General features: G+C 47.4%; 2 protein-coding genes across 3 annotated transcripts in view; both read right to left on the bottom strand.

The window, feature by feature from the left end:
* lpin1a (lipin 1a) overlaps positions 1-4,125 on the bottom strand; it is a 51,585-nt gene extending 47,460 nt beyond the window's left edge. For both annotated transcript variants that reach the window (XM_031788318.1, XM_031788319.1), the window contains exon 1: positions 3,810-4,125. In XM_031788318.1, coding sequence (XP_031644178.1) covers positions 3,810-3,869 — 60 coding nt within the window. In that variant the 5' untranslated portion in view covers positions 3,870-4,125. The remainder of the gene's footprint in view (positions 1-3,809) is intronic.
* Positions 4,126-10,563: 6,438 nt separating this feature from the next.
* greb1 (growth regulating estrogen receptor binding 1) overlaps positions 10,564-15,170 on the bottom strand; it is a 47,879-nt gene continuing 43,272 nt past the window's right edge. Inside the window, exons 33-34 of the mRNA XM_031789207.1 lie at positions 14,944-15,082; positions 10,564-10,937 (exon numbers count right to left, since the gene is read on the bottom strand). Of these exons, the coding sequence (XP_031645067.1) occupies positions 10,774-10,937; positions 14,944-15,082 (303 nt within the window). The 3' untranslated portion in view covers positions 10,564-10,773. The remainder of the gene's footprint in view (positions 10,938-14,943; positions 15,083-15,170) is intronic.

The following is a 15,170-nucleotide window of genomic DNA, read 5'->3' as shown; positions in this document are numbered from 1 at the left end:
CAGCTTTTCCACACAAAATAGAGCTGTACTTCACATGACAATGTTTTCAAATATGGCTTATACAATTGTGGTAAGAGCTATTTACAAATCAACCTAACCATTTGACTGTTGTTGTTGTGATTGTTGACCCAGCACAGTATGTGTGTTTAAACTTTCCTCGCCTGAAGCTGTCAATTTCCTTCCTCAGTCAGCCGCCATGTGAGAGGAAGAAGAGAGAGGGGGGAAGAGAGGGAGAGAGAGAGGGGGGAAGAGAGGGAGAGAGAGAGGGGGGAAGAGAGGGAGAGAGAGGGGGGGAAGAGAGGGAGAGAGAGGGGGGAAGAGAGGGAGAGAGAGAGGGGGGAAGAGAGGGAGAGAGAGAGGGGGGAAGAGAGGGAGAGAGAGAGGGGGGGAAGAGAGGGAGAGAGAGAGGGGGGGAAGAGAGGGAGAGAGAGAGGGGGGGAAGAGAGGGAGAGAGAGAGGGGGGGAAGAGAGGGAGAGAGAGAGGGGGGGAAGAGAGGGAGAGAGAGAGGGGGGGAAGAGAGGGAGAGAGAGAGGGGGGGAAGAGAGGGAGAGAGAGAGGGGGGGAAGAGAGGGAGAGAGAGAGGGGGGGAAGAGAGGGAGAGAGAGAGGGGGGAAGAGAGGGAGAGAGAGAGGGGGGAAGAGAGGGAGAGAGAGAGGGGGGAAGAGAGGGAGAGAGAGAGGGGGGAAGAGAGGGAGAGAGAGAGGGGGGGAAGAGAGGGAGAGAGAGAGGGGGGAAGAGAGGGAGAGAGAGAGGGGGAATAGAGGGAGAGAGAGAGGGGGGAAGAGAGGGAGAGAGAGGGGGGAAGAGAGGGAGATAGAGAGGGGGGAAGAGAGGGAGAGAGAGGGGGGGGAGAGGGGGGAAGAAAGGGAGAGAGAGGGGGGATGAGAGGGAGAGAGAGAAGGGGGAAGAGAGAGAGAGAGAGAGGGGGGAAGAGAGAGAGAGGGGGGGGGGGAAGAGAGGGAGAGAGAGAGGGGGGGAAGAGAGAGAGAGCGTTGCAGCCTAATCTCTTCCAGGAACTCTGGGTCAAGAATGCATTCACACTGTTGTCATGGAGATGGGGGAGTCGCCTGGGATGGGTTTTGTGGGCCAATCAGAGAGCTGCTGAGGCGCGCATAATGAGTGAACTCTCAACCTGTCCCTGTGTGGGGTATTTACGAGCCACGAGACATTCCTGAGTGGTGGGAGATTCCATTGTTTACTACTATACTGCCATTGTTGATGAAAGGGCCGGCACAGGCTGTTCCGATCCTGGGAGTCCTCAATAAATATCCCACTGTCGCAATGTGACTGACACACGTACGCACACACTCCGAACGCACACACACAAATACACCCCACTAATCCTGTGATATAATGCCATTGGGGAGATTCACCTTTAAGAGAATTTCTCATAAAGTAGCCTTTACCTACATGAGTCCCTATCACCTTGACCTGTTCGTTATCTCTCCCACTAAATACAGTGTCAGCTGTGATGTGTGTGTTCTTCTGAAAGAACAGGCAGTGTCCTGAAACAGATAACACAGGCTGGGGCTGATAAAGCCGATGTTCAGTGACCTCCATATATAGTCCATATAGTAGATCCATATGGTATTGATTTCTTTGCGTGGCTGTAGGGTATTACATTGGGGTAAATAGTGGGTTTCCCTGTTGTTAACATGACATAACAGGATGTGCTGTCTACGCAATGACCTTAAATAATATCCAAGCCCGGACCATCTACCCTGCAGCCATGTAGGGAGATTTAAACCCACATAGAAAGAACAGGTGTCTTTGTAACAGAGGTGGTTGGGTGAACCAAGCTCACGTCATGAGTCACCTTGCCGGAAACCTGAGTACTCAGAAGCCTGATTCACACTATAGGGGCCAAACTGAGCCAATCTGATCTGAACTGGACTGGTTACGCATCCATCATAGTTGCTTGGAACCATACGGGACAGGCCATTGCGAAAATATAATATAAACTGTGTGAGCTCAGCGGGCTTCCGCAGTCTTGTGGCACACAGACGACCCAGGTTCAAACCCATTCAGTCACACTTTCAGTACCACCAGTACAATATAAGAATACTATTTAATATGCATTATGGTAGAATCATTGAGGGCCATTACATGATCATGTTGACCTTTCAGGGAAATGCAGAAGGGAGCTAGATGTGATCTGCAGCCACAATTACTGTACTACCACAATGACTACCCATAACCATTATCCTGCTGTTCCTTTCCTGATTTATTTAATTTATTAAAAACCTTTCATAGTTATGAAACCATTAGTAAAAAAATATCAAATCCAGCTCCATTGCCCCTACTGTACATGGTCAGAGAAGTACAACTCCACACCATAAACAATGTGTTCATCACAGCTAATGGGATGCAGCATTTTACTGTCTCTGTACGTGATGTAGGATCTTAATTTGATCACTCTTAGAAATGCAAACTTGCAGTGTATTCAAGGTTTAAAAAGTATTCTAAAGCTTGTGATTTTCACTTTCAAATGTCAGACTTGATTTCCCCTAAACAAAAAATGTATCAACCCCTACAAAACAAAAAGCCTGTTGTAGCAAACTGCCTCAAAGATCCTACCTCTGTACAGCCTTTCAGGTTAAACTCAAGATTGTGAGTGCTACAGCTGTACAGTACACATGACCATGTTATTGCACTTTACAGAGAGTTTCTGAAGAGTGTACACTGTTAATGTCCACCAGTGTGTGTGTGTGTGTGTGTGGATGGGAGGGGGAGGGGGGGGCAGTCTGTCCAAGGAAGCCTTTTGAGTGCACAGCGCAATCTGAGACGTTCCCACAGCCCCCCCTAAATCAAATGAAATTGTATTTGTCACATCCTTCGTAAACAACAGGTGCGGGCTAACGGTGAAATGCTTATTTACAGGCCCTTCCCAACAATGCAGAGAGAAAGAAAATAGAGAAATAGTAGAAAAGTAATAACCCGTTATTATAAAAGTTATAATAAATACACAATGAGTAATGATAACTTGGCTATATACATGGGGTACTAATACTGAGTCCATGTGCAGGGGTATGAGGTCATTGAGGTAGATATGTACGTATAACTAGGAATAAAGGGACAGATAAGAAACAGTAGCAGCAGCGTGTGCGATGAGTCAAAAAAGTTAGTGCCAAAAGGGTCAATGCAGATAGTTAAATAGTTAACCAAATACTGTAGCTACCCTGACTAATTATTTAGGAGTCTTATGGCTTGGGGTTAGAAGCTGTTCAGGATCGGTCCTGTTGGTTCCAGGCTTGGTGCATCAGCACTGCTTGTCGTACGATAGCAGAGAAAACAGCCTGTGACTTGGGTGGCTGGATCTTTGGCACTTTTTTTTAGATCCTTCCTCTGACAAAGGAATACCCTCCCTCATTCCTCTCTATCCCTCTCCCCCTCGCCCACTCTATCCCTCGCTTTCTCCTCCCTTATTCCCTCTCTCCCTCAATGGAAAATGAATACAGTCATCATTCACCGTTCGATTTCTAAAATATAACCAAAACACAAGCAAAACCTGCTGCAAATGCATCCAACGAGTTTGTAGCAGTACACATTGGACGCAGTCATTGCCAGGAATATCCATCCCTCTCTCCCTCAACAGCAGCAGAACTAACGAGCACTGTTCTATCCATGTGTGGACATGACATTTAGCTTATTAAGATTGGATAACTCTCCACCAAAAGTACAGGAACAAGCTTCTACCACCCTACATTTTCAGTATCTTTCTCTCTCTTTCTTCTCTCTCTCTCTCTCTCTCTCTTTCATCTCTATCTCCCCCTCTCTCTCGGACAGGCCGACAGACATGGCACCCTACCCAGAACCAGTTGGGACTGGCGTCGTTGCAGAATTCTTCCAGATGTTCCTCTGGGGTCATGGTTCCATGGCACGGCTCGATCCCCACTCAGGCGTAGGATCCTCAACTTGTGTGATGTGTGTTAGAAACCTGGTGATCCAACCGACATGTGTGTGTGTGTGTGTTAGACACTTGGTGATCCGACAGACGTGTGTATTCAGGTGTAAGAAACCCGGTAGTCCGACGTATGTGTTCAGACGTTAAAACCAAGTAGTGATCTTTGCGATTCTCTGTAAGGCTGTTATACTGTGTGTGCTCACCGGTCGAACTGTCTATATAGTGTTTCTGTGGATGTTTAATTTTACCGAGCGTGTTCTGAGAACCACGTTCCAAGACGAAACCTGAGAGGACAGACCAGATCCCATCCCAGCTCCTTTAGATGGTGCTGCTGACACCAGGACAACACACGCGTGCGCACACGCACACACACACACACAAACACACACACTACCTGTATTCATGTGTACATGAGCATATACACATAGAATACACAAACACATGCATTAATTGCATACACACTGTCATGACATAAATGCATGCACACTTTGATGGTACAAACACAAACTAATACGCATGTATGCAGGCACGCACACACACACACCATAAGTAAAACATCTCTATGGGCAGTAACTCCTGGAACTGGTTTGCTACCCAACTCTTAGCTCCATAAGTAACGTCATCACAGCCATTTGGGACAGGGACCTGGTGTTCACTAAGTTCTAACCGCTGCTCTGCTCCCCCCCCCCCCCCCGTCTATCCCCCCTACCCCAAGGGCTGCAAGACGAGTAGGTCAGCTCAACATGCTCTTACAACCCAGGGTGCACGGCTCAGTTGAACGTCCCTGTCTGCCCCCTTGCATCTCTGGGTTGGACCCCTGAGCTGCGGCTCAGTGTATTCTTTCTTCATCATATGCAATGTATTCTCTGTGAATTTGGTATGTCCCCCCCCCACCGTTCAGAGAAATGTGTCATTGAAATTGTTAGGTTTATGTCCCATCCCATCCTACATCACAGCCAGCTATGACCAGATTGGCTGTGACTTTAGTGAATTCTATACGTCTGAGAAACAGTGAGCAGCTCGATTCTTTCTTAGAGTGCTGAAACTAGGCTCGGGGTACATGGGTGGATGATTTTCAGTCAGGAGACTGAGTGTCGAGTTCTGATTTAGTTGATGTAGCCCAGGCACAGACTCCTGGCTTTTACCATGGCAGGAATCCCAGCATTATTGTTAACACAGAACTCCTCTGTCAATAAAACACATAATGATGAACCTGGGCCTTAGGTGTGCTGGCAGGGATTCTACCATTAGTCCGGTTCTGACACCACCAATTACCACCACTCTCACAGATAAACCCTAGTCAAAAGATCCTATAGGATTCCAATACATTTTTTCCCCATTGGAACCCTAAAGGATTTTTTTGGACGAGGGTCAAATATATTATTTAAGGAGATCTGAGTTTTTGATTACAGGACAGATATAGATAAATATAGATAGTGAGGAAAGAGACAGTTGGCCCAGGAGTTGGCCCAGGAGTTGGCCCAGGAGTTGGCCCAGGAGGCATATGTGGTCTAGAGTCAGGAGCTTAGACCATCTACACCAGACATCAGCACACTGATAAGTGTTTCGTTAAGATATCTGTATAGAAATTATACAGGGCTGGTTCCAAAATTCCTATTGAATTCTAACTGGATCCAACGATTTCAATAGATTTGTTTTCTCCTATAGGATTTCTATTCATTTTGTCAACGGGAATTGTATAGATATTTACATGACCTTTTAAAGGATTTATCCTCAAATCTTGGCTATGCACTATAGTTAACCCGGCTGCTTAAAATATTGAGCACCCACCCTCCAAATCTCTTCGACAATTACCTACGAAGGTGGACAGCAGACACAACAACTGATATTAAACGGCCCCCCTTACCACTTGAGATGGTGACCCTATAGCGGGGAACCGCTGGCAATGTCCCCTCTAACCAGTAGCTGTCTCGTGCTGCCCCACATCCCCTCCAAAGTCCAGGGGACACAATGTGAGTAAACATTTGGATCTTGGTGCATTAAAGTTACTGTGGAACCGACTAAGATTGTCCACATTTGCGTCAAAGACGTGTGCAGCATAGAACGTGATGTAATCGTAATGTGTCATTTTTGTGCCAAGAGATGACTGGTAGTAACATCCAGGAGGTAGATACAGATGAAGCACCTTCTAGGATTTGAGGGAGGGCGGGTAGGACAGCAGGGGAGAAGGGTACAACCCTAGGAGTGAAGGATTTTTTACTTATTTAATTAGGCAAGTCAGTTCAGAACAAATTCTTAGAATGACAGATTTTTACCGTGTCAGCTCGGGGATTCGATCCAGCAACCTTTCGGTTAGGGGCCCAACACTCTAACTAGGCCACCTGCCACCTTAAACATTTGGGGGGAGGTCTCGTTACCTTTAGGTTTGTTCTTTCTTTTTTTGTTTTCTTTTCCCAACATAATGGATAAAGGGAATATATATATGAAATGAAAGAAATTCTCATGTCTTTGAGTTGCTGTACCTAAAAATGTCTTTTCCTTCTACTTTTTATTTGCAAATAAGCAACGTAAAGATGCTGTGCATTCAAAGGGGAAAACCCCACAACATCTTGTGTTATTGTAACATTGTATATGGTACTGTATCATATTGTAATGTCTAATTCAAAGACAAGATGTTGCAGGACAAAGAATCTAATCAAATAACTCAAGTGAGTTCTTTGTTGAAGAAGGTGTACTGTACTGGTGGTCATACTGCAAATCAACTGGCAGCCTTGCGTCCCTCCCATATTGTGGTGAATAAATCCGAAAGGAAGATAGAACTGTTGTTGAATTTGTACTGGAACAAATGACAGCAAACTATAACTACAATTAAGAAAAAAATGTTATCATAGGATTCTGATTGGTGTGTCAAATTTCAATTGGACTAGATGTACTGTTCACAACTTGAGCCTAGTGGCAATAGCTTCCGCTGACTGTCAGTCATGTAAACGTATAGTGTGTACGGCCCTCTGCTGACCACAGATAGGGTTCAGTCTCGTGTGCAGCAAACAGAATGTGAAGAAAGGGAATAAAGAGGGAGACACCACCCCCTAGAGGTGAGAAACTAGAATTGTTGTTAGAGATTTGTGAAGCGAGTCAACACTTAGAGTAGGGTTGTGCAGGCTTTTGCTCCCCGTTGTCGTGAATGAGCCAAGTCAATATGACCTGAGGACTCCTCCAATCCCCAGACAGAACTCTATGTAACAGTGAAACAAGAAAGATCAAGAAGAAGCTGAAGAACAGGAAGAGGCCTCAACCACAAGCAGTCAGAGAGCATCAAAACCCAGTCAAGTGCAGGGAGGAAGTGACAGGTGAAGGTAGACTGTATGCAGATGTTCCTCTGCTGGGGGGCAAAGGTTAATCTAATGTGTTGACATTCCCGTCAAACTCGAGCCCTGGGAAGGAGCTGGTGGAGTTGCCTGGTGGCACATGGGTCGTGAAGCAGATGACACCACAGATTGTTGTGTGTAGATATCCCGGGTGAACGAGACATTCTGTTATGTAACTTTGCTTCGATGTCACGTGTAAGGGGGATGACGTGTTGTGTGGCTGTAGTCAAAGGAGGCATAGGCCTCTGGGCAAAAAGTGTATAAAAACCAACGTAAAGGGAGATTCTGGGGAACAACGGAGCTGATTGATGTGTTAATATTAGAACACGTTGGTGCAAGGTAAGAAGTGAATTTAATTGATATTGTTAGAAGCTACTGCATTAAAATAGCTAAAATAGTGTGAAGCTGTGGAACCAAAATAGAAGTGTTACTGGTTTTCATTAACTAGTTCATTTATTGGTTGAATAAATAGTCAAGAATTAGAGTAACATAACAACTAGGCTTAGGTAGCCTGCAGCCAGACCATATTGTGGGCTTGAGCAGGAAACCAAAGGGGGGCTTGAGGGTAACTAAAAAGCACACTAAAGGAGCACTGGGTGTCTATAGTTTGTCCTCTACCCAGACGAAGTGCAGCTAGTTTTAGCTGAAACCCTACACCCGGGACTTAGCTAGTGTGACTCACCCATGTGGGTGCTGTCCAGTCAATTAGATAGGGAGGACCAGCCGCTAGCAGGGGTGTCTGAGATTATTCCGCAGTTTATAATAGTTTAACCCCGTGGCGGAACGTATCCACACAGTAAGAGCCGCACCACGTAACCAAGTAGTACAGAGTGGACTATAAATAATCATTGAATCGCTCGTTGGTGTTGTACACAAAAATAGCCCCCGCTGACGCATAGTATACCGAGTCACAAACTACCCGTGAAGTGTAATCAGTAGGAAGGAGTGAGCTAACCTCCGTGGCTTGCAGGTGATAGACCCAGTGGGGTGACCGTGTGCATAAAGAGAAACTCAAGGCTCCACTGATAGCTCAGCTCAGGGTAGAAGGACATGAAGGCCCCCCTTCACCTCGAAAGAGGCTCATACCAATGCACGGTGGGAGTTGACCCGACCTGTGAGGCCAAGAGAAGATCCGCACTAACTAATCCAGGTCCAGACTGAAGCCTGCGATTAGTTGATTATTAGAAACAGGGGTGTTGGTGCCGGGCTGGCTCCCCAAGGCATGAGGTGGAGAGGCCTCGTTTAAAGCCCCGTTCAACTGTAACTACCCCACAAGAAGTAGATCATAGTAAAACAGATATATAATTCAGAAAGTACACACACCTGGACTGGTGTGTAACCAATAGAAGGCAGCAGAGATGGAGATTGTTTTCAAAATACGCACATTTACACATTCAGTAGATAAAATATGGATTCAAGTTTCTCAACATAGTGATCATCAGAAGGCTGCAAACACTGAGCGCCAGAAAACACAACCACATACACGTAACGTTTTCGTAACGAACATTGTTATGAAGACATCAAAGAAAACATGACAAAGGTACTTTTTACATGACACAAAGCAGTCCAAATATTTGCAAAATAGTTAGTCACAAAAGCCCAGGCAAAAAACAAACGTCTACAAAAATAATATTTGTACAAAATACACTCCTCAAAAATATCATAAACTACAATATGAACGGCGGCAGACATTGCGGAATGATTACATTTTAACAAATCACAACAGAGAGGTGGAGGGTTAATAGGAGTATGGTAGTAAATTGTCATTGATACTAAATGAATACTACAGTGAACAGAGCCATACCAGCCCCAGACTGATACAGTTGAAGTCAGAAGTTTACATACACCTTAGCCAAATACATTTAAACTCAGTTTTTCACAGTTCCTGACATTTAATCCTAGTAAAAATTCCCTGACTCAGGTCAGTTAGGATCACCACTTTATTTTAAGAATGTGAAATGTCAGAATTATAGGAGAGAATGATTTATTTCAGCTTTAATTTCTTTCATCACATTCCATGGGTGAGAAGTTTACATACACTCAATTAGTATTTGGTAACATTGCCTTTGAATTGTTTAACTTGAGTCAAACGTTTCGGGTAGCCTTCCACAAGCTTCCCACAATAAGTTTGGTGAATTTTGGCCCATTCCTCCTGACAGAGCTGGTGTAACTGAGTCAGGTTTGTAGGCCTCCTTGCTCCCACACTCTTTTTCAGCGCTGCCCACAAATTCTCTACAGGATTGAGGTCAGGGCTTTGTGATGGCCACTCCAATACCTTGACTTTGTTGTCCTTAAGCCATTTTGCCACAACTTTGGAAGTATACTTGGGGTAATTGTCCATTTGGAAGACCCATTTGTGACCAAGCTTTAACTTCCCAACTGATGTCTTGAGATGTTGCTTCAATATATCCACATAATTGTCCTGCCTCATGATGCCATGTATTCTGTGAAGTGCACCAGTCCCTCCTGCAGCAAAGCACCCCCACAACATGATGCTGCCACCCCTGTGCTTCACGGTTGGGATGGTGTTCTTTGGCTTGCAAGCCTACCCCTTTTCCCTCCAAACATAACAATGGTCATTATGGCCAAACAGTTCTATTTCTGTTTCATCAGACCAGTGGACATTTCTCCAAAAAGTATGATGTTTGTCCCCATGTGCAGTTGCAAACCATTGGCTGGCTTTTTTATGGTGGCTTCTTCTTTGCTGAGTGGGCTTTCAGGTTATGTCGATATAGGACTTGTTTTACTCTGGATATAGATACTTTTGTTTTCTCCAGCATCTTCACAAGGTTCTTTGCTGTTGTTCTAGGATTGATTTGCACTTTTTGAACCAAAGTACGTACATCTCTATGAGACAGAACACGTCTCCTTCCTGAGCGGTATGACGGCTACGTGGTTCCATGGTGTTTATACTTGCATACTATTGTTTGTACAAATGAACGTGGTACCTTCAGGCGTTTGGAAATTCCTCCCAAGGATGAACCAGACTTGTGGAGGTCTACAAATTGTTTTTCTGAGGCCTTGGCTGATTTATTTGTTTATTTTCCCATGATGTCAAGCAAAGAGGCACTGAGTTTGAAGGTAGGCCTTGAAATACATCCACAAGTACACCTCCAATTGACTCAAATTATGTCAATTAGCCTTTCAGAAGCTTCTAAAGCCATGACACCATTGTATGGAATTGTCCAAGCTGTTTAAAGGCACAGTCGACTTAGTGTATGTAAACATCTGACCCACTGGAATTGGAATAATTTGTCTGTAAACAATTGTTGTAAAAATGACTTGTGTCATGCACAAAGTAGATGTCCTCACCAACTTGCCAAAACTATAGTTTGTTAACATGAAATTTGCGGAGCGGCTGAATTTTTTTTTTAATGACTCCAACTTAAGTGTATGTAAACTTCCGACTTCAACTGTAGCTATATTCACTACCAACTACTGTCTATGGGTTATTGGCTTGATCCACCAGAAGAATACAGACAGTTTTTGGCTTTCTGTTTTGACCCCACTGCAGGGCTCACGGTGAGGGGTACGGCAGTTCATATATGTTTCCCTGTGAGGAAGAAGAGGGGGCGGTCCTCTTTAGCATTGGCTGTCTGGAACTCGTCACTCAGCCGGAACCTCCACTCGTCCTCTAGCTCCAGCCTCACCACCGTCTGTCTCAGAGAGCTGCGGTCAGCACATATCACACACAGAATCGCCCCTGGACGAGGGAAGAGAGAATACCTATGAGGATGTGATGGCTTTTGTGTGTGTGTGTGTGTGTGTGTATATATGTGTCACACCCTGATCTGTTTCACCTGTCTTTGTGCTAGTCTCCACCCCCCACCAGGTGTCTCCCACCTCCCCTAATTATCCCCTGTGTATTTATACCTGTTTGTCTATTGACAGTTCGTTTTGTTCGTCAAGTCTACCAGCGTTTTCCCCCTTGCTCCTGTCTTTTCTAAAGTTCCTGTTTTCTAGTCTTTCCGGTTTTGACCATTCTGCCTGCCCTGATCCTGAGCCTGCCTGCCGTCCTGTACCACCACACTGGATTATTGACCTCTGCTGACCCTGAGACTGCCTGCTGTTCTGTACCTTTTGGACTACTGGATGACTGACCTCTGCCTGCCCTTGACCTGTCGTTTTGCCTGCCCCGTTCTAGTAATAAACTTTTGTTACTTCGACACTGTCTGCATCTGGGTCTTTCCTAAAATGTGATAGTACGAACAGGCCATGACCGACCCAGCAGACTTAGACCAGCTGCACAATGCTGTCTCCCTGCAAGGAGCCACCATTGGACGACACGAGGAGTTACTGCAATGTCTTATGGAGGGACTCCATACCCTGGCAGAACGCCATGACCAGACGTTCGAGACTTGCTGGAGCAATTCTGCGGCTTGCCCACTGGACAGCAGGTCACACCCATAATCTTCCAGCCTACCCCAGTGTCCCGAGAAACCTGCTTACCTCCTCCGGAGCCTTATGCTGGAGATTCTGGAACCTGCCGGGCTTTTCTCCCCTAGTGCTTCCTCATTCGAGCTGCAGCCTTCTTCGTTCCTCTCAGACCACTCAAGGATAGGGCTACATCATAACGCTGATGTCTGGGAGGGCACTAGCCTGGGCTACGGCGGTGTGGGAGCAACGCAATGGCTTTTCGCATGTTGGCGGCTGGGAGTGCCTGGATCCCGGAAACATTGTTCGACATGTTCCTTCACGGACTATCGGAGGTGGTCAAAGATGAGCTTGCAGCCCGGGAGCTACCCATGGACCTTGATTCCCTCATAGCCTTGAACATCCGGATCGATGGGCGGATTCGAGAATGTAGGAGAGAGAGGAAATCTGTGCCCTGTCGCCTTTGATTCCCACCTCGCCTCCAAAGAACCCCGGAGATCCCCGAAGTCTGAATGAACCCGACGTCACACGAGTTCTCTCGGGAATCACAGAGGGCTGCCGACTCGCCTCCTTTGGAATCCAGGCACCTGGGCAGGACTAGATTAACACTTACGCTGACTCCACACCCAGAGCTGTCTATATTGTGGAACTACGGGACATTTCGTAGCTACCTGCCCATTAAAAAACCAGGCTCATCAAGGGGCGAGTACTCTGGTGGGCCTTCCTCTCCCATGACTCGCACCCCTTTCCATGCCATCCTGCTGTGGGGTAACAAGTATAAATCTCTCTGGGTACTCCGACTCTGGGGCCAATGAGTTTTTTTGGATGCTACCCTGGTGTCCGAGCTGGGCATCCCCACTCAGCCCCTTTCCATTCCCATTGATGTTAGAGCACTGGACGGGCGCTCTATAGGCCGGGTCACTCACAAAACCCCTCCCATGATATTGTGAGAGGGGCTACAGCGAGGCAATCCAATTTATGCTGATTAAGTCTCCTCAGGTTCCTGTGGTATTGGGATTCTCTTGGCTCCAGCGACACAATCCCATCATAGACTTGACTGCTGGTGCCACTATGGGCTGGAGCCAGTTCTGCCACACCCATTGGCTGAAGTCAGCGTAGCCTGCCCCAGGACGTCTTCCTGGGGGTTCGGAAGTTGCCCCGGACCTCCCCGCCTTTCTCGCGGAGTACCAGGACCTCTGGGAGGTGTTCAGTAAGGCCCGGGCCACTTCCCTTCCGCCGCACCGACCCTATGACTGCAGGATTAACCTTCTTCCAGGCACCATTCCACCCCAGGGACAACTGTACTCTCTATCGGGTCCAGAGACCAAGCCCATGGAGACCTACATTGAGAACTCCCTAAAGGCAGGGTTCATCCATCCTTGTGCCTCCCCTGCCGGCGCAGGGTTCTTCTTTGTGAAGAAAAAGGGCAAAACCCTGCGCCCGCGCATTGACTACCGGGGCCTCAACGGAATCACGGTGAAGAACCGCTACCCACTACCACTCATCTCCTCGGCCTTCCAGACGCTCCAGGGGGCCAACGTGTTCTCCAATCTGGACCTACGGAATGCCTACAATCTGGTGAGGATACGGGAAGGGGACAAGTGGAAGACCGCCTTCAACGCGGTCACTACGAGTATCTGGTCATGCCATTTGGCCTTACCAACGCCCCAGCTGTATTCCAGGCTCTGGTTAATGATGTTCTCCGCAACATGTTGAACCAGTTAGTCTTCGTCTACCTCAACGACGTCCTCATCTTCTCCCACTCCGCTCAAGAACACGTGCTCCACGTCCTACAGGTTCTCCAACACCTCCTGGAGAACCAGCTTTTTGTGAAAGCGGAGATGTGCGAATTCCATCACTCCACCATCCCCTTCCTGGGTTACATCATCGCTGCAGGTAGTGTACAGAATGATCCCGGGAAGGTGAGAGCGGTGGTGGATTGGCTCCAGCCTACGTCCAGGGTGCAGCTACAATGTTTCCTGGGATTCTGCAACTTTTATCGCCGCTTTATCCGGGGTCACAACACCCTGGCTTCCCCCCTGTCAGCACTCACCTCTCCCAAGGTTCCTTTCACGTGGTCCCCAGCTGCTGACCTGGCGTTCCGGGATCTCAAACACCATTTCACCACAGCTCCCATCTTGGTTCATCCTGACCCGTCTCGCCAGTTTGTGGTGGAGGCCGATGCTTTGGATGTCGGAGTGGGGGCTGTCCTGTCCCAGCGTTCTGCTCTGGACCTCAAGTTACATCCCTGCTCCTCCTTCTCCCATCGCATCAACGCCATGGAGAGGAACTACGATGTGGTGAATCGTGAGCTTCTTGCGTTGAAGATGGCGTTGGAGGAGTGGAGGCACTGGCTGGAGGAGGTGGAACATCCGTTCATTGTGTGGACCGACCACAAGAACCTGGAATATCTCTACACCGCCAAGCGTCTCAATTCCAGGCAAGCTAGGTGGGCCTTGCTCTTCCCCCGGTTCAACTTCTCCCTCTCCTACCTACCAGGATCCAAGAACATCAACCCGGATGCGCTGTCACCCTGCTATAGCCCCGTGGCTACACCTCCGAGTATTGTCTCGGACAGAAGGTATGGCTGTCCACCCGGTATCTGCCCCTCCAGGTGGAGTCCCACAATCCCCCCCCCCCCCCGGTTTATAGGCCCTTTCCCCATCTCCAAGGTCATTATCCCCTTTGCTGTTCGTCTTCTGTTGCCCCGTATCCTCTATATATATATATATATATATATATATATATATATATATATATATATATATATATATATTCAAACCCATGTCTCACAGCCCTTTGTCTCCTGTTTCCACCACACTGACCCTGAGACTGCCTGCCGTTCCTTTTGGACTCTGATCTGGATTACTGACCTCTGCCTGCCCTGACCCTGAGACTGCCTGCCGTTCCTTTGCGACTCTGATCTGGATTACTAACCTCTGCCTGCCCTGACCCTGAGACTGCCTGCCGTTCCTTTGCGACTCTGATCTGGATTACTGACCTCTGCCTGCCCTGACCCTGAGACTGCCTGCCGTTCCTTTGCGACTCTGATCTGGATTACTAACCTCTGCCTGCCCTGACCCTGAGACTGCCTGCCGTTCCTTTGCGACTCTGATCTGGATTACTGACCTCTGCCTGCCCTGACCCTGAGACTGCCTGCCGTTCCTTTGCGACGCTGATCTGGATTACTAACCTCTGCCTGCCCTTGACCTCTCGTTTTGCCTGCCCCCTGTTCTAGTAATAAACTTGTGTTACTTCGACACTGTCTGCATCTGGGTCTTTCCAGAAACGTGATTACATGTGGTGTGTGCCTGCATGGGTCTTTGTGCGTGTACCTTTGAGGAAGTGAAACTTCTTAAGAAAGCCTGGTGTGACGAAGGAATCACAGAAGCAGAGCAACAGGCCGCTGAACAGCAGCTCTGCTGTACTGATGTTGATGGATTGAGGTCTGGAACTCACAAAACACACCGTCACCTAGAGGGAGGGGGAAAAAGACGCACCGTTGAGTGATCTGACATCGAAACAATCACACATGTATTTGTGTGTGTGTGTGTTTGTGTGT

The sequence above is a fragment of the Oncorhynchus kisutch genome, linkage group LG14 (assembly GCF_002021735.2).
Source record: "Oncorhynchus kisutch isolate 150728-3 linkage group LG14, Okis_V2, whole genome shotgun sequence".
Lineage (NCBI taxonomy): Eukaryota > Metazoa > Chordata > Actinopteri > Salmoniformes > Salmonidae > Oncorhynchus > Oncorhynchus kisutch.
Note: the sequence above shows the minus strand (reverse complement) of the source record. Positions and strands in the feature narration are given on the sequence as shown.